This window comes from Manis javanica, chromosome 2, assembly GCF_040802235.1.
Source record: "Manis javanica isolate MJ-LG chromosome 2, MJ_LKY, whole genome shotgun sequence".
Classification (NCBI taxonomy): Eukaryota; Metazoa; Chordata; class Mammalia; order Pholidota; family Manidae; genus Manis; species Manis javanica.
In genome coordinates this window covers 12,660,071-12,676,267 of record NC_133157.1, presented here as the reverse complement: position 1 = coordinate 12,676,267, position 16,197 = coordinate 12,660,071, and the positions used below count along the sequence as shown (strand labels likewise).

The 16,197-nt window shown below is 46.0% G+C and overlaps 1 protein-coding gene across 11 annotated transcripts in view; it reads right to left on the bottom strand.

The window, feature by feature from the left end:
- The window catches only part of TTLL11 (tubulin tyrosine ligase like 11), a 228,343-nt gene that overhangs the window by 81,366 nt on the left and 130,780 nt on the right, over nt 1-16,197 (bottom strand). The window contains exon 7 of one of the 11 annotated variants that reach the window (XM_073225263.1): nt 13,077-13,283. The exons of the other annotated variants lie outside the window; for them this stretch is intronic. Coding sequence (XP_073081364.1) covers nt 13,256-13,283 — 28 coding nt within the window. The 3' untranslated portion in view covers nt 13,077-13,255. Of the gene's footprint in view, nt 1-13,076; nt 13,284-16,197 lie in introns of those variants that run through there. 11 annotated transcript variants of the gene reach the window in all.

The window sequence follows — 16,197 nt, the reverse complement described above, 5'->3', positions numbered from 1 at the left end:
TTGGGGAGAAAGTGATGTTCTAAGCTGTCAAGACAGCTGAAAATGTTTGGGAAAAAAATTTTTTTTTTTTGAGATAATGCTTGCTTTGTAGGCAGGTACAATTTCAATTTTTTCCCCTGTAAATTAACATATTTTTAGATTGCAAAGGAAAGAATCCAGATATCTGTGAGAGTTTCAAACATAATTATTGTTTTGACTAATAAGTCAACTCAGCAATATGAAAAAGGCAAGCCACCAAACAGAACTGTGTGGTTTGCATTTCTTCGTATTTTTCAAGGACCTATATGGTAGGTGTTATTGTATGAGAAAGAAGCCGGTCACGATCATGTGGAAGGTTTTTAATGGGTGGGGGAACTGGTTTTTAAAAACCGGTACGTGTTCCCGTTGGTGTACAACTGTTTTTAACAGTGATGATGACGATCACATACCTGTTTGAATAAACCGAGACTTTGCCGAGCGCAGTCCCCACCCCACCCCCCACCCCACCCCCGTTATGTCCCTGGTCCTCAGAGAGTCAGAATAAAGATGATCAGATGGGGCATCTGAGCATTGACTCAACAAACATTTACAAGCTTCTGCTGTGTGACACGCCTGCACCGAGTCTGAGCTGGATAAGACAGTCGCCCTGCTCGCAGGGCACTTATGTGAGGTCAGAGGCAGGGAGATAAAGCAGACGGGCTTGCCTGGGCCTCCTCATCCCGAGTGTTTTCAGCCCCACCTGCTTCCTCTGACCTCTGCAACCCCATTAAGGTCAACAGTGGGATTTCCTTTTGGAAGAGGCAGCTTCTAGTCTGGGTGTCTCAAGCACCTGGGTGGGGTGACTAGCACCACACTGTGCCCACCGGGCCTTCATGGCCAAGCTGGGGAATCACCTAGAAACTTCAAGTTCAGGTTCTCCGACGAGGCAGCCACAGCCAGAGACACACCATCCTCAACAGATCTTCCCTGCGCCTCCTCCCCATCCAGCACCATAACTGTGTCAAATAGACCTCCAAATACAAATGTCTCCGCACGCCTCTCTGTCTCCGCATCGCCGTCCCTTCTGCTCAGACTGCCCTTCCCTGCCCAAGTCCCGTGCGAGCCTCTCTAGGTTATTAAAACCGGGCACTGGTCGCTTCCTACAGCATATACCACTCCCTTCCCTGGGTCATCTCTTTACCTTGTTCATGCTTCCACTGTTGGACTTGTCACCCTAAGTCGTGATTTTCTTGTTTGTATGTCTCAATCCCCTATTGGATCTGTGAGCACCTTGATCCTTGCATGAAATGGAAAGTCATTTATGACTTTCTATATCCCCAGCACTTAGCCTAGAATCTGGCACATGGCAGATGTTCAACACCTATTTCTTAAATGAATAAACATTAGGTGCTCAGCAGGCACCTGGAATGTGATGAGTTCTAAGCACTAAGGTCATCTCTAACCCTCACAACGATCCTCTAAGGCAGGCATTATTATTGTCCTCGTTTCATGAATTAGGAACCCAAAGTTTATGGAAATGATGAAATTTGCCCAAGATCAGAGTCAGAGAAGAACTGGGATCAGAAGCCAGGTTTGCCTGCCTTCACTGCTCTTCCCACAGCGGGCTGACTCTGCTGAATTCCCCTCGAGGTGTTCCCTCCTGCAAAGTGTGCGAAGGAATACAGTGAGCCCGCTGCTGTCCCCATTCTCCGCTCCCTCGCTCCACCCACGCAAACAGCCAAGGAAGGCTCCCTTTGGCAGTATCCCAGCGGTTCGTGGCCAACGCCTCCCTCTCTGTTTTATCTTAAGAGCCCTTCCCACAGCATGGATCTGAACAAGACTTGAAGCACCTCGCTTTTAGTAATCTTGACAAAGAGTTTCATTTTTTTGGATCAATCTGACTGCTTCTGAAAATGGTCAAAGACCCAATTTTACTGAGACTAATTATTTCTTCAAGATGTACAGATCCCTCCATTGGCAAAAAGAAGTCCAGGAGGCAGAGTTAAATTACACAGTACATCACTGTCCCCAGCACATTCTTCTCTGCCACTCTGTCAGTGTGAAAATTTACAGCAGATATTACCTCTTTGAAGGGGTTCAAGTCCTAGAAAATACAAGCTAAATTTTAAATAGAATTTTAATTTTAATGAAAGCTTCAGGGAATGCTGTTTATGTTGCTTAGCTTTCATACCTGGTGATTAAGTTAATTTATGCCTAATGGAAAAGGATATTTCTAATCCCCAGACAGGCTCGGCATCTGCCTAGGACTATGTTTTCAGAAGCCGTAAGCCGCTTGTGATGGATGTAATAAAACCGGGACACAACTGAACTGACACCTGAAGGCTATGTGTAAGGAAGACCAGGGACATCATGTCTTTGCCCAGTGCTGTGCTGAAATGAAATCAAATGCCAAGCATTTCACTCTGTCGGCCCTTAAAATCCTGCCTTCTGCTCCTTCGCCTTAATCCCTGGACAGGCCTCGGGGAAGGAAGCTTGGCTGTGGGGCTCTGGATCTCGTGCTGATGCTGAGTTAAAACGAGCAGTTCGCCAGCCCCTGCTGTGTCTACGTGCCAGTACTCTGCCGGACATTCTGCAGGCACTACCTCAAAGAACTCTCCCAACAATCCTGAAGGCAGCAACTGTTAGCGTCGCTTGGCATTTGGGGAAGTTAAGGCTCAAAAGGTGAAACAGCTTATCCAGGAGATACAACTTGTAAGCAATGGAGGTAGCATTTGATCCTAAGACAGTCTGCTCTTATTCTTCCTCAATTTATAGTATCAGGCAGAATTTGACAAATTATGGCCCTTGAGTCAAAACCAACTTGCCATCTGTCTTTGTAAATAAAGCTTTACTGGAACATAGCCATGTCTATTGGACTTCAAGCAGCTATGGTTGAATAGAGTAGATGGGACAGAGACAGTACGGTGGGCAGAGCCTGAAGTATTTTCTATCAGGCCCTTTATAGGACAAGTTTGCAACCCCTGAAATAGGGCCCCAGCACCTACAACCTGCAAGGCCTGGGCAGGGACGGGGCATGGAATCAAAGTTGAAGATGACACAGCCCATGGCTTCAAGGAATTTAGTCTACAGGCAGGATCTTCAAATAAAATGGTAAGTCCTGGTGTTTACTAGCTCAGTAGCCCTCAACCTGCCCAGTAACAGAGCCAGTCCCGCCCTGCCCTCTCCCTCCCTAGCAGACCACCAGGCATTCCTGGGAGTCCACATGAAGACCTCATCAGCACCATGACCAGAGAAGACGTCTTTTTGTCTTGTGCAGACTCCCAAGGTCCACCCCCACTGGAGCAGTCCTGCTTCTGAGCTGGGCTGTTGTGTGGACACCCCTGCTCCCTAAGCCTCCAGCTCTGGAATGCAGCTAGGTTCTCTGGAGAGATGGGAAGAAGGTGGGGTCAGGGGAGGCCTGTGCCACATGTGGCCCCTGGCTGGGGTCCTGCTGGTGCCAAGTGTCACCCAGGCCCTCTTGTCCAGATTCACCAGCTTCTGCCTCTCATCCCCCCGCCGCCCATGGAGGCTTAAAACTAGTGCAAGGGACCCAGGACAGGAACGTGTGCCATTTTATCTCCATTTCTTCCCCAGCATGTTGCTTTTCAAGGGACCAAAACCCCTCTCCTAGTTACAGACTAGATGGATAACGGTGGTGGTGGTGGTGGTGGTACAGGTGGTGCTGGTGGGAGGGGTGCTGGGCAGTGTTCTCTGCCAGTGAGTCACACACGAGATTAAGTGCTCATCCATATGATGGGTGAAATGAGAAAAGTAAACAACTGGTGTGTTTTATTGCATGTTACATGCATGTGTGAATGTGTATGTCCATCCTATTATGAAATCATGCTGACAGTATTTAAACTACATGGAATTTCAGACATCAGACTACTTTGATACACAAAAATATCAGTTTCACATGGTTCATTCCAGTCATTGGTACTTGATTTTTTTTAAGTCCTGACATGGAAAAACAAAATGTTGGCTGCTTTCTTTATGTTATCTCTACAAGTTTTTTTTCTTTTTACATTTTATTGGTTTATAAAGTCTGAAAGTCTAGACATTACTTATCTTATACCAGCAGCAGCTGGCCCCAAAACACCCTCATAAAATTTGGCAAGAGCTATCAAAATTTTTAATCGCCTGTTCTTTGATCCAGCTATTCTATTTCTAGGAATCTATCCTGCAGAAATATTGGTATGTGTAGACACACACACACACACACACACACACACACACATACGCATTCAAGGAAAACACTGTTTGAAATATGGATAAGTACAAATAATTTAAGTCCCTATCATCAGGGAATTGGTAATAAAACATATAGCAAGGCCCCAAACTGGAAATACAGGCCATAGAAACCATGTCTAGATCTGGATCTACTGATGCAGAAAGATGTCCTTCCTGTATTAAGTAAAAACAGCAAGCCATAGGCTGACATCTGCCTGGCACAGTGCACAGTGTGAGTCCATTTTTATAAAATTACAGTAACAGAATTACTTCTCCTTGGAGATTTAAATATGTTAAAAAGGTTTGGAAGGACAAATGCAAATTATCTATAGTGGTTATCACTGGAAAGCGGGTTAGGATTGAGGGAAGACTGGACCAGCAGATTTGCCTTTCCAATTTATATGCTTTACATAATGTTTAAATTATTTACAAGGAAGATGTATTATGATGTATTGTTATTTTTTAATTTTTTAAACAAAGGGGAACAGCAGCCTGGATATACAGTGGTTATGCAAAGCAGAGTGAAAGAGAATACCAGAGAAAGAAAACTTCATTTTGATTCTGGGGTTCAGAGAAGGAGTTCAGAGCAAGTGCTTTCTGTGCTGAGTCTGACTAGATGGCCAGAATAAAGGCCTGTCGGAATGGCTGGCAGCTGAAGGAATCAGAGCTCTGTGAGCCCTGAGGATGGTTGACCATGTTAGACTTTGATTGGTAGCTGATGACAGTCAGACGGTTGGAAAAAATGGTTAGGGAACTTGATCTCCAGTTAAGATTCTTATTACTTCGTTCAGCCAATCTCATTTCTCACCAGGTACATGTCTCTTACTTGGAACCGAGGTGGGTGGATTTTCAGGTGCAGCGGCTGTTGCAGGCATGATTGGTGGCAGAGCCAAGACCCATTTCCTCCCTCAACTCGCATTCTGTTAGGTATCCATGCTTTTCCTCAGGGCCACTGCTTCAGGGAAGCCTGACCCTGGCCCAAAGCAGGGCTGCAGGGGTGGGTTCTCAGGGGTCTAAGCCAATCCTGCTGGGCTCACTCCCCTTGACAGTACTGGCTTCGGTCGGGGATGTGACCCAATTCTGGCTAATGTGACGAGATGGGAAAACCAGACAGGGGCTTCTGAGAAAGGTGTCTTCACTTTTTAAAAATACATGAGTAAGGGTAGTCCCTTCCCTGTCTTGAGATATTTGGGGACAGGATACCTGAAATCGCTGTGGCCATCCCATGACTAGGAGGGAAGCCAATCTGAGGACAAAACCACTTTGCTAAGGATGGAAAAAGGGAAGGAAGGAAAGACCCTGGGTGTTCAGTCATGTCATGAGCCAGGACACTAACCAGCTTTAGGGTTACTTTAGCTTTTGACACCTTTTTATGGGAGCTGATACATTTCCTTATTCTTTATGCCTAAATTTAGTTGGGGGTTCAGTTACCTGTAGCCAAAAGCATTCCAACAAATTCAGAAACATTCTTTCCAGTGACAGGATTCAATCACATATTTATTCAAACAAATACTTTCAATGCCATGCCATAAGTTAAATATACTTACCTTTAAAATCTACTGCAATTGATGGTTGCACAACATTTGAATATACTTAATGACACTGAACTGTGTACTTAAAAATCATGAAAATGGCAAATTTTATGTCATATATTTATTTTACCACAATAAAAAAAAAAAGGAGAAAAGGCAATCCACAGCGCCTGGTGAAGCGAGCATGACTTAGGGGCAAGAATGAATATAATCTTTACATCCTACATTTCTCCTTGCTTTACAGGAAATAGGTTGCATTTAACAAATCCACTAGAATTAAGCTCAACCCACATAATGGGAATGATATGAGGCCATTAAAAAGATAAGGACACTTCCTTGCTTTGGGCCATGTCAGAGTGACAGCAAACTTCTACTCCTGCCGTAAACAACTGTAAAACTAGGCACATTTTTTTGAGGAAAGGGTGTTTAAACTTTGGACAACAGGCAGTACAGGCTTGTGATCCTTTAACAAAGGGAAAGATGAGGTGGGCCCAGCTACCTGGCCTCCAGCCTGCAGGCGCTTCACACACCAGGGGCTGGGCATGCGGCGAACAGACTCTCTGAGGTGCTGGTGAAGAGACAAGCAATGTGGGGAGCAGGTAGCTGGAGAGGAGGGTGTCCAGGATGGGGCTGGCAGGGGGTGCCCCTCACATCCTTGGGTGAGGGTGGAATGTGCAGGGCGAGTTTTGAGGCCTGACAGAGTGGGTGTTGCACGGCAGAGCACTGCCAGGGGTCAGGGTGTCACAGGCATCATCACAGTGAGGGCAGGGGACTTCTACGCCGCTAGGACGCATGCTCCATGAGGGCAGCGACTGCCACCTGTTTCCTGCCTGGGGTAGCCCCAGATTCTAAACAATGCAAGCCCACAACAGATGTTTAATACTTATTTGTTGAATAAAGAGTGAATGGTGCCTCCCAAGCTGGGTCTAGGGCAGATAGATGGCATTAAGGACAATATAGGGGCTGTGCAGAAAGATCAGATGAGGGGGACCTGGCCCCAGAGGCCTCATGGGATGGAGAGGCACCGTCTGCAACTATCTGAAAAATGTGCTCATTCATTCACTCATTTAACTGGATTTCTTCTATTACTTATTTTGTTCCATGAAACAACGTGAAATAATAGCCAAACACAGGAAAGAACGCATCAATTATGGAATGTAGAAACAAACTGTGGTAGGTTTACAAAGTATGATTCCATAGAGCAATGAAAATGAATGACTGCCCGCCATGTGCAGCCACCCAGATGAATATCACTGATGTAATGCTGAGCGAGAGAAGCCAGTACCAAAGAACGACCACATGTATATGTAAAGTTCAAAAATGGGCATAAGGAACATGCAGTGTTAGAAATTAGGACAGTGGTGACCTCCTGGCAGTGGTGGTGACTGGGCAGGGGTCTGTAAGAGAGGGGTAGGGTTCTGGTAATGTTTCTTTTCTTGGCCTGGATTTGCTCACCCCACTGTGTTCCTGGGGTAAGCAATGACAATGTTTCACTGGGCAGCACACTCATAAATTATACATTTTCCTCTATGATTGGTACATGTCCATTACAACTGGAATATTTTACAAAGATCAGAAGTTAGACTAAATGATGCAGAAAATGGGGGCTTGCTTAATCAATTATAAATTTAAGAGTAATTATTTTGTGCTTTTTAATAAAATCAGTATTAGACAACTTTAAAAATGGCACTACAACTTCAAGAGTTCCATCCCTTTGAAATACTTTAAAAGGTTGTGGTTTTTTTATTGTGTTAAAAATATACATAGCATAATATTCACCATCATAATCATTTTTAACAATATAGCCATTGCCACCATCCAGTCCCATAACTTCTTTCCTCTTATAAGTCTGAAGCTCTATATCTATTCAACAAGAACTCTCTGTTCCCCACTCTCTCCAGCCTGGGGAAACCACCATCCCACTTTCTGTCTCTCTGGTTTTAACTACTGTAAATACTCACATAAGTAGAAACATACAGTATTTGTCTTTTTGTTACTGGCTTTTTTTTCCCTTAGTGAACTATCCTCTAGGTTCACCCAGTTTTCAGTATGTGTCAGAAGTTCCTTCCTTTTTCAGGGCTGAGTAATATTCCAGTGTATACCACACTTTGGTAAACCCTTCATTGGTTGATGAACACTTAGGTTGCTTCATCCTTTCAAAATGATTTGACATGTTGGTTTTAAAAAAAGAAACACATACATGTTTTTTGAAAAAAATGATAAGAAGTGGCTTACAGAAATAGAGAGATGATAGGTATACAGGAATGGCCTTGCTAGGACACAAAAGCATGGTTAAGGATGAACTAAATGGGAAGAAACAGATGCTTCAAGGGTCTGTATGGGTGCTGGCATGGGTGGGGTGCTCACAAATCTGGCTCTGAGCTTCCTGAGAGCCAAAGGACAGAGGGAAACAGCAAAGTGAAAGATTCATTTTGACAAGATGTTACAATACAGAAGACACAGCAGGTGCTCAAGGAGAAGCCCAGCTCCTCCTGGACCTGCCACCAGAGGGCCATTTCCCCTGGGGTGAGACAGTGAGTGATGCAGGGCTGGGCAGTGGGTGGCGTCCTCGGCATCAGAATGGCCACACTGACAGTGATGAATGGAACCACAGCTAACACTCTAATACTGTTTAACTGTGCAACAAGCAGCCCCTTCAGTCTAATTCACTGGTTCCTTCTTTCATGGACTCAACATTGATTTCACACCTTTTTTGTGCCAAGATCTATTTATATCATAAGGCAGGTTAGATCATAGACACAAAGTCAGTGCTTCTTCTAAGGTCTCCCACTGCTGGGCCAGCATTAAAGCCAAGTCAGGAAAGTCAGCTGGAACAATGTATATGAGAGCAAAGCTCTCTGATGGTTTAGCTTGATCCAAAGATCTAGACCAACTAGATCCCATATCCTTCCAGTAAGCTATTATGCATGTCACTGGGCAGCAAATCACTGGGAAGTAGATGGCTTGTCTTGCAAATTTAGACCCAGGCTATTTTCTGTGGTAGTCAGTCAAACCAAAGGTAGGGTTGAAACCCTTTTCTTAAGTTGATGGGCCAAACCAAGACTTGTACTTGAGTAGATAGTCACCCCACCTAACAGGAATGGGCCACGGAGGGTCAGTGGCCAAGGCCAAGATTTCTCCCTGGAAATGAGTATATGCTCTAACACAAAGACCGGTAGCTAAGATTTTAGCTCCTAAGTTTTCAACCCCAAGTTTATGCCACCAAATACAGCCATGGTCATGTCAGTTGCATGAATGATATGAGTGTGAGCAGCCCCATCACAGGAGAGGAAATGGTTCTTAGAGATGAGCAGCCTTACTGACTACAGAGGGCCAAGGACCACTTCTCCGGGACCCCTTTGTCTGGGGGAGGCAAGGAGAAAAAGGACATCTAGTTAATGTGTGAATAGCCTTGAAGGCATCCTTACACTTTTGAATTGCTTTGACTTCTGTGAACAAATCTCTAATAAAACTACAATGTTACCTCCATTGTCGATGGGGTTTACACCAAGGATAAATTAAAAGAGGCTAGTTTATTTTCAGTTGTTCACTCATTCAAATGTCTACTGACCAGTGGAGGAAGAGATCCTAGTGGAACACCGTTACTGGTGGTATGCAAAGAAGGAGTTAAATCTGACATACATCTTTCCTTCAGGGAATTGAGTCTAATTCTCTGGTTCCTTCTTTCATGGACTCAACATTCATTCCACACCTTTTTTGTGCCAAGATCTATTTATATCATAAGGCAGGTTAGATCAGTGCTAGGCAGAGACATAACCAACGTCCTGAGGGCATTTAGATAACGGAGTAATTAATCCAATCTGAGAGAAGGAATGATCAGAGAGCTTCAAGGAAGAGGTGACATCAGAGCAAGACCCAAAAGGGTCAGCAAGATTTGTTTTACAAAAGAGCTAGCCATAGGATTCCTCTAAGTAACAATTTTTTTCCTAGTGCCTTTCAATTACCTCCGAACTGATTTACACACCCTTTTAGAAGCACAGCTGTTGTGTAAATTAAACCTCAGTAATCCCTCCCCAGGGCTGAGTCCCCTTTAGGAAAAATTCTGGCACCTGCTGATTTATTTCTGTGTACTTTTTTTAGCACCTTGAGAATTTCAGCTTTAGTAATCACAGCCAGGAGGCACTCCAGTTGGGCATGTATAGACAAAGAGGGAACAGGGGATGGAAAATAGAGAGTGGAGGGAAAGCAGATGGCTGAGAAAGGTAGAGAGTCCTACTGCGAAGTCTGGGGCCAGAAATAGGGAGGTAATCCTAAGCTTCAGGGGCTCATGGCTGCCTCCCCAGTTAGAAGGAGGAAGAGCTGAGAGAGGTGCAAGGGGCTGACGGTCTTCCCTCGAGAGCCATCTCTGAGCCCATGGATGAGCCTAGGAAGCCAGACCGGCCCAGACTAAACCCTTTCCAGCTGTGTTTCAAGGATTATACCATTCCTGAGGAACTTAGCACGCTGCCGCAAACGGCACTCTGAACATCAGGCAGCTCTTGTTACTGTTGCCCTTCAACTTCACCTTCTGGTCCGGAGGAAATTTCAGGAACTGAACCTATTAGGTTGAACCAGCTCAGTAGGGACAAATGTGTATCTATGCTGTATGATTTATTGCTATCCCTTAGGAAATACCCTTAAGACTAGTGCTTCGCGTGAGACCTCTGGGTATTTACTCCTCTGTTTCCATTTTACTGATACTCTTTTTAAAAGATTTAATATAAGTATCTTGGTGTCCCCCAACTTCCATGCCTTCACTTGTATTTATGCTTATCACCTGGGGCCCCAGAACCAAGTAATCACCTCAAGTGTTGCTGTTGAATTTTTTTAAATTCATTTTATTATCATTAATCTACAATTACATGAAGAACATTATGGTTACTAGACTCCCTCCTTCACCAAGTCCCCCCACACACAAACCCCATTACAGTCACTGTCCATCAGCATAGTAAGATGCTGTAGACTCACTACTTGTCTTGTCTGTGTTGCACATCCCTCCCTATGCCCCCCCACATTATACATGCTAATCGTAAGGCCCCCTTTCTTTTTCCCTGCCCTTATCCCTCCCTTCCCACCCCTCCTCCCTGCTGTTGAATTTTTAACATTGTGTTTCTCACCAGAGACCCTGGAGGTATTCTTGGGGCCCCAGAATCTTCAGGTCTGCAGTGCTACATTAGTCTGGTAACCACCTTGGGAACCAGCTGGCCTTGGGCCAGAGGAGACATGAAACCTTTGGTGACATTCCAGGTCCCCTGGAACAGTACAAAGACATCAGTCGCTAACTACAAGTTTGAGACTCACTATGCTTGGAATGGATTTGTTTTCTCTCTTGGTCATGACTTTGATTCTGGAAACCCTATGGCAGCCCCTGCCATTGCCTGTGACAGTGAGGGAGAAGGTCCACTCTCGGAACGGATAGGAAAGAACCACACCCTGAAATTAGTGTCCCAGACAGGTTCCCCATTACCCTGTGCTCTGGGTATATGCTCGTCAAATGGGGACTGTAAATGCCTCTGCCTAGTCTCGTCCAGATAAGGGTTTTCAGGGCTCAGGGCAAAGGGTCAATATCTGTACTGAGGGCGTGTGTGTGTGTGTGTGCATGTGTGTGTGAAAACTCAAAACCCCAACAGTGAAATGGACAAGGGATAGAGGAAGATAATTTCCAAGTCCCATAAAATAAAATATAAACAGTAAACATACATGGTTCTATGGCAGTATGTTCAAGCTCATTAATGACCAAAGACATGCACATTTAAAAACCACCTTGCACACTCTAAGTTAGTGACTGGTTTTATGAAGGCAGCGAGCACCTCGTGCTCTGCAGGAGGACAGGCACACAGGGGCGTGAGGGGAGGCAAAGATCGCAGTGACAGCCCTTTGCAAATGCAAAATGGCACTTTGCAGCAAGAGCTTTAAAGATAAGCATTTCCTTTGACTCAGTAATTCCAGAGCTGGGTTTTATTTAAAGAACAAAATTGAACATCACATAAATGTCCGATGATGGGGCAAATTGCGGTACAACTGCACCCTGGGATAATCTCTACGCACTGAGAATGATCATGAGGCCTGCATAGCAAAGTAAGGGAAAGTTTAGGCCATACAGCTGCCTAAGAGCTAGCAGAATTCAAATAGCTTGTGCATTACAAGACAGTATTAACAGGACGTGTGCAAGTAGACAGGGTCTGGAGAGGCATTAACTTTGTTGGTAGAAGTTGGGGTTGGAGGGTTTTGCTTTCTTTTCACTTTTTTCCAAAATTTTGTTTTTAGCATTATTTTTTAATGCTTTACTATTTTTGTTCAAAAGCTGCCAAAGGCATCCTTCGGAAACAGGTGAAATCCACACTTAGAGGGATGCCTTCTGGGCCAGGCATGGCTTGAGGGACTTTAAGATAGCCACTTTTTAATGCTCCCAAACTCCCCAAAGTTCAGACACCTCATTTTACAGGTGCAGAAACTGGGGTTCAGCGAGAATAAGTGGACTTCCCTGCTCACAGGATTAAGAAAAGTTACTCAGGGCTTCAACCCCGATCTAGGCCTTCTTGCCAGCACCACTGCCTCCCTTCAGTGCTCAGGGAAGCAAAACGCTAGTTCTGCCGTCGAAGAAGAGAATTCCTCTTTCCGTGGCGTTTGCTTTCATGCTGGAGTGATAACTGGCTCTCTGCTGAGTCTTCCCAGCCATCGCCAGCTGGAATCGGCAGCCACCTCTCCCAGGCTCCCAGCACGTAGTAGGTGCTCAGTGCACAGTGATGCTGTTGAATTTGGAGCCTCCTCTCCCAGCTGATAGTGTGCTGATTGGAACCCCGGCCCTGGCTTTGCCTCATTGCCTGAGTTCAGTAGGCCGCACTGTGCTGTTCACTGTTTGTTCGTTTTATTCCGAATGTAAATTCAGAGTTAGCAGATGTTGAGAGGAAGCCTCTCAGAGGCAAATGAAGAACACCTGGCCAGGCAAGACATGGGGGAAGGGGCAGATGAGGGTTCCGCGGATGAAGACTGAGAAATTCAAAAAGGAAACAGGAGCCAACAGATGGAGAGAATGGCTCTGGGCAGAGCCCGGATGAAAAGGCAAGGGTCAGAGTGAAACCCGGCACTTCCAGAAAGAGGAGAGAAAAACAAGCCCAGGCGATTTCCCGCAGAAATACCTGTGGGGATAACAAGCATTTCTTTTTTTTTTAACCTGAGAAAAATCATCAAGCCCAGCTACTTTTATCTTCTAAAATTCGTTCCAGAGATTTCCTCCAGTTCCTGAGAAACATTTTAACTTTCTGAGACAGCCGTTTGCCGCAAGGAGCTGGAAGCTCACCCACATGTCTGTGAGCCAGCGGAGGGCCCTGTATAATAACACAAATGGTGACTTACTGATTTTGTTTCTTTCCAACCTGTTTAATCTGACTATATCATATCATTACAAGAATTTTCTCTCATCCTGGCAAGAGCAGGCTCCGCTGAAGGAGAGGAGAAGCAAGACGCAGGCGATTGGCTCTTCTTTCCTCCTCTGAAGGCCTGTTTCATAGACCTTTAACATCGCCAGCGGAATTTCAGTTACAGTCTTCTCCCGTGGCATTTCTGAAGGAAAGACCAAGGTGCTGAAGGACATAGCAAACAGAGGACATGTGGTTTTTCCCTGAGGCTGAAGCTTAGAAAAACAAAATTAAAAACCTGGAGAAACTGACTCCCTATCACTCCAGCGCTTGCTGGCTTCTCCGAGCCCACGAGCAGAGTCCCAGGCCCCCAGCCTCCCAGGGTCAGGAGGCAAGGTGCCCCAGCCCCTGACGAGCCTCCTCACAGTGGTCTGGCCACCCGAGGCCCATCCACGACTCGGGGCCTTGTTCCTGCCCTACCTTCTGCCGGGGACGCCCTCTCTCCCCTTCCTCTCCTAAATACCTACTCATTCTTTAAACTTCTGGATTCCCTCCTCAGCGAAGCCCTCTGACACCCCCAGGCAGCACGAGTGGCTTCTCCCTACGTTCCCACAGCTTCTGGCACCAACACTATTCATGAGCTCCCACACTGCCTCCTGCCAGACCACATGTGCCTCAGCCGCAAGGATGGCCCTTTGAATCTCCGTGCACAGAGCTTATTTAGTCCAGGGCCTGGAACAGCGCCTGCTCACGGCATTTTCTGGAATGAATGGATGGCAGTTCCCCGCTCTCCTCCTCCAGCCTCACCCGTGTGGAAGAACATCACCCATTTGAGGGGAGAGAGCCTGGCATTCAGGCCTCTAATCTCAGGATGAAAGGCAGGCCCACTCTTCAGAAGATAAAGCGTTCTCCTTTCTTTCTCACTTCTTGGTGCCCCAGGAGCTCTGAAAATCCTGTCCTATCAGTGTCCTGGTTCTGTGCTCCTCTCAAAGGACACCAGTTTACCCACGTGGAGGCTCTGAGGTTATTGTGTCTCCTGAGGGTTTCTTTAATCTTTAGAGCCACAAGGGGATCCTGACACACCCTTTGAAGTTCTGCTTCACACACACCTGCCAGGAAGCAGCCACGGAGTTTTAGTTGTGAAGAGACTCTGCCTCAGAGGGGTCCAGGCATAGGGCCCATTGCCAGGCTGGCCCTGGGCAGGCCCTGCACTGTCCATGGCCCATTCCCAACACAAGACCTTGGGGCCCTACAGCACCAGGCCCTTTGAAACTCTTACTGTCCTCCATGTGATCTCTCCAGGGACTGCATGGTCTCTGCTGGCCCAGCTTGGTGTAGAATCTGAAAAAGTCTGCCCTTCTCTCGTCCAGGGCCATACAGTGGCTGAGGGCTTATTCACATTCATTAATCCCTTTCCTTCTCAAAATGATCCTGTGATGGGAACGTCCATCATCCACTATTTATTGGCTGGGGGCCAGGCACTAGGCTAAGGATGTCACAAATAGGGGTTCCCCTGCCCCCCAACCATGGCCCACTGAGGTGGCCCTCTTGTCACCTTGGGTCCCATGCCAGGAATCTGAGTTTCAGGGAGGAGAAGCGACTTATGCTGGGTATCAGAGCTGGTCAAAGGCAGAGCAGGGTCCTCAGGCCGTCCTGTCAACAAAGACTATCTCTTCCTGCCCCAGTTCCCTGCAGTGCCTGCTGCCTTCAGCAGTTCTTTTCCAGGCTGGAGCAGCAGCTTTGGTACCCGACACACTTGGCTTTGGGTCCTGCCAATGCAGCTGTATTTAGGCACACCCCTCCATGTCTCTACGCCTCACTCTCCCCACCCACTGGATGAGGAAAAGAATGTACCACCCCATATGGCTGTTAGGAAAATTAGTTGAAATAGTGCTTACAAAGCTCGTAGGAGAGTCTGGCACAGAGCACATGCTCTGTAGGTACACCTGAGTAGCTAGCTAGCTAGCTAGCTATTTTTACTATTATCGCTCTTTCTCTAGGTTTTCTGTTTTCCCCCAGAATTTGACCTTCATGGTTACTTTTTTCATTCAACAAACATCAGTGCCCTGAGCCTCTATAAATTGCCTCTTCCTGAACTCTTCCTGATCCACCTTTCTGGATCAACAAGTCTCAAAAAAAAAAAAACATTGATGGAGCTCCTCCCAAATGCCGGGCACTGCCAGGTGAGGGAATCTAGAGATGTATGAGGCCCCTTCTATGTCCTCAGGAAGTTCACAGTCTGTGGGTGAAAAGAATATGTACATGGATCATTTGGACAAAAAAAAAAAAAGTAAGCACTACAAAAGCACAGAAAATGGGCCTTTTTTTCAAGCTAAGAAGGTGGGGAAGACTTCTGAACAGGACACTGATGGAAGTCCAAGGGTCAGCTGGATGGACGAAGGGTGGAAAGGAGGTCCTGAGCAGAAGGAAGAACAGCTGTTACGCGGGGCTGTGAGTTACAATCTATTTGTTATTAAGTTTGGGATAATTGGGAGGCAGGAGGTGGTGGTGGATAATGTTGGCCAGGCGGCAGGAGTGGGTCATGGAGGATCTTGTATATCCCATGGTACTGGGTATAGGTCTATCCCTAGAGGCCGATAACCCTCAAACTTTGGTATGCTTGAGAAATTGCCCAATGAGTTTATTAAAATGCTGTTTCTAGCCTCAAGGCCAGAAACTTGGATGTTATTGAATATGCAGCCAGGTGATTTCCATGGTGGTGATGCAGGACCACAGCCTTAAAGCATCGCGGCAGACGGTCCAGAACCATCGAAGAAGCAGGGTGGGGCACACAGTCATATCTGTGATTTAGAAAGATCAAGAATTCTGTTTCAGAGCCACCCTCCCAGTCGGCCCCTCCCAGGAAGTGCTACCACTTCTAGAAAATTTGATGCTATTTCCTCACAGTCATGATAGATTATCATAAAAACTTTTACTCAATTTCACATACACACAACATTTACCACCCTAGTATAAAATGACTCATTTCTTCTCGTTTGGACAAAAAGTAATCTTTAGCCTATGGGAGACAACCTCTGTGATACAGTTTGACACAATTTCAGCTATCAAAACATAGCCTGCAAACATGAAGCGAGCCCCAAAGGCCCCAGAACTGCAGA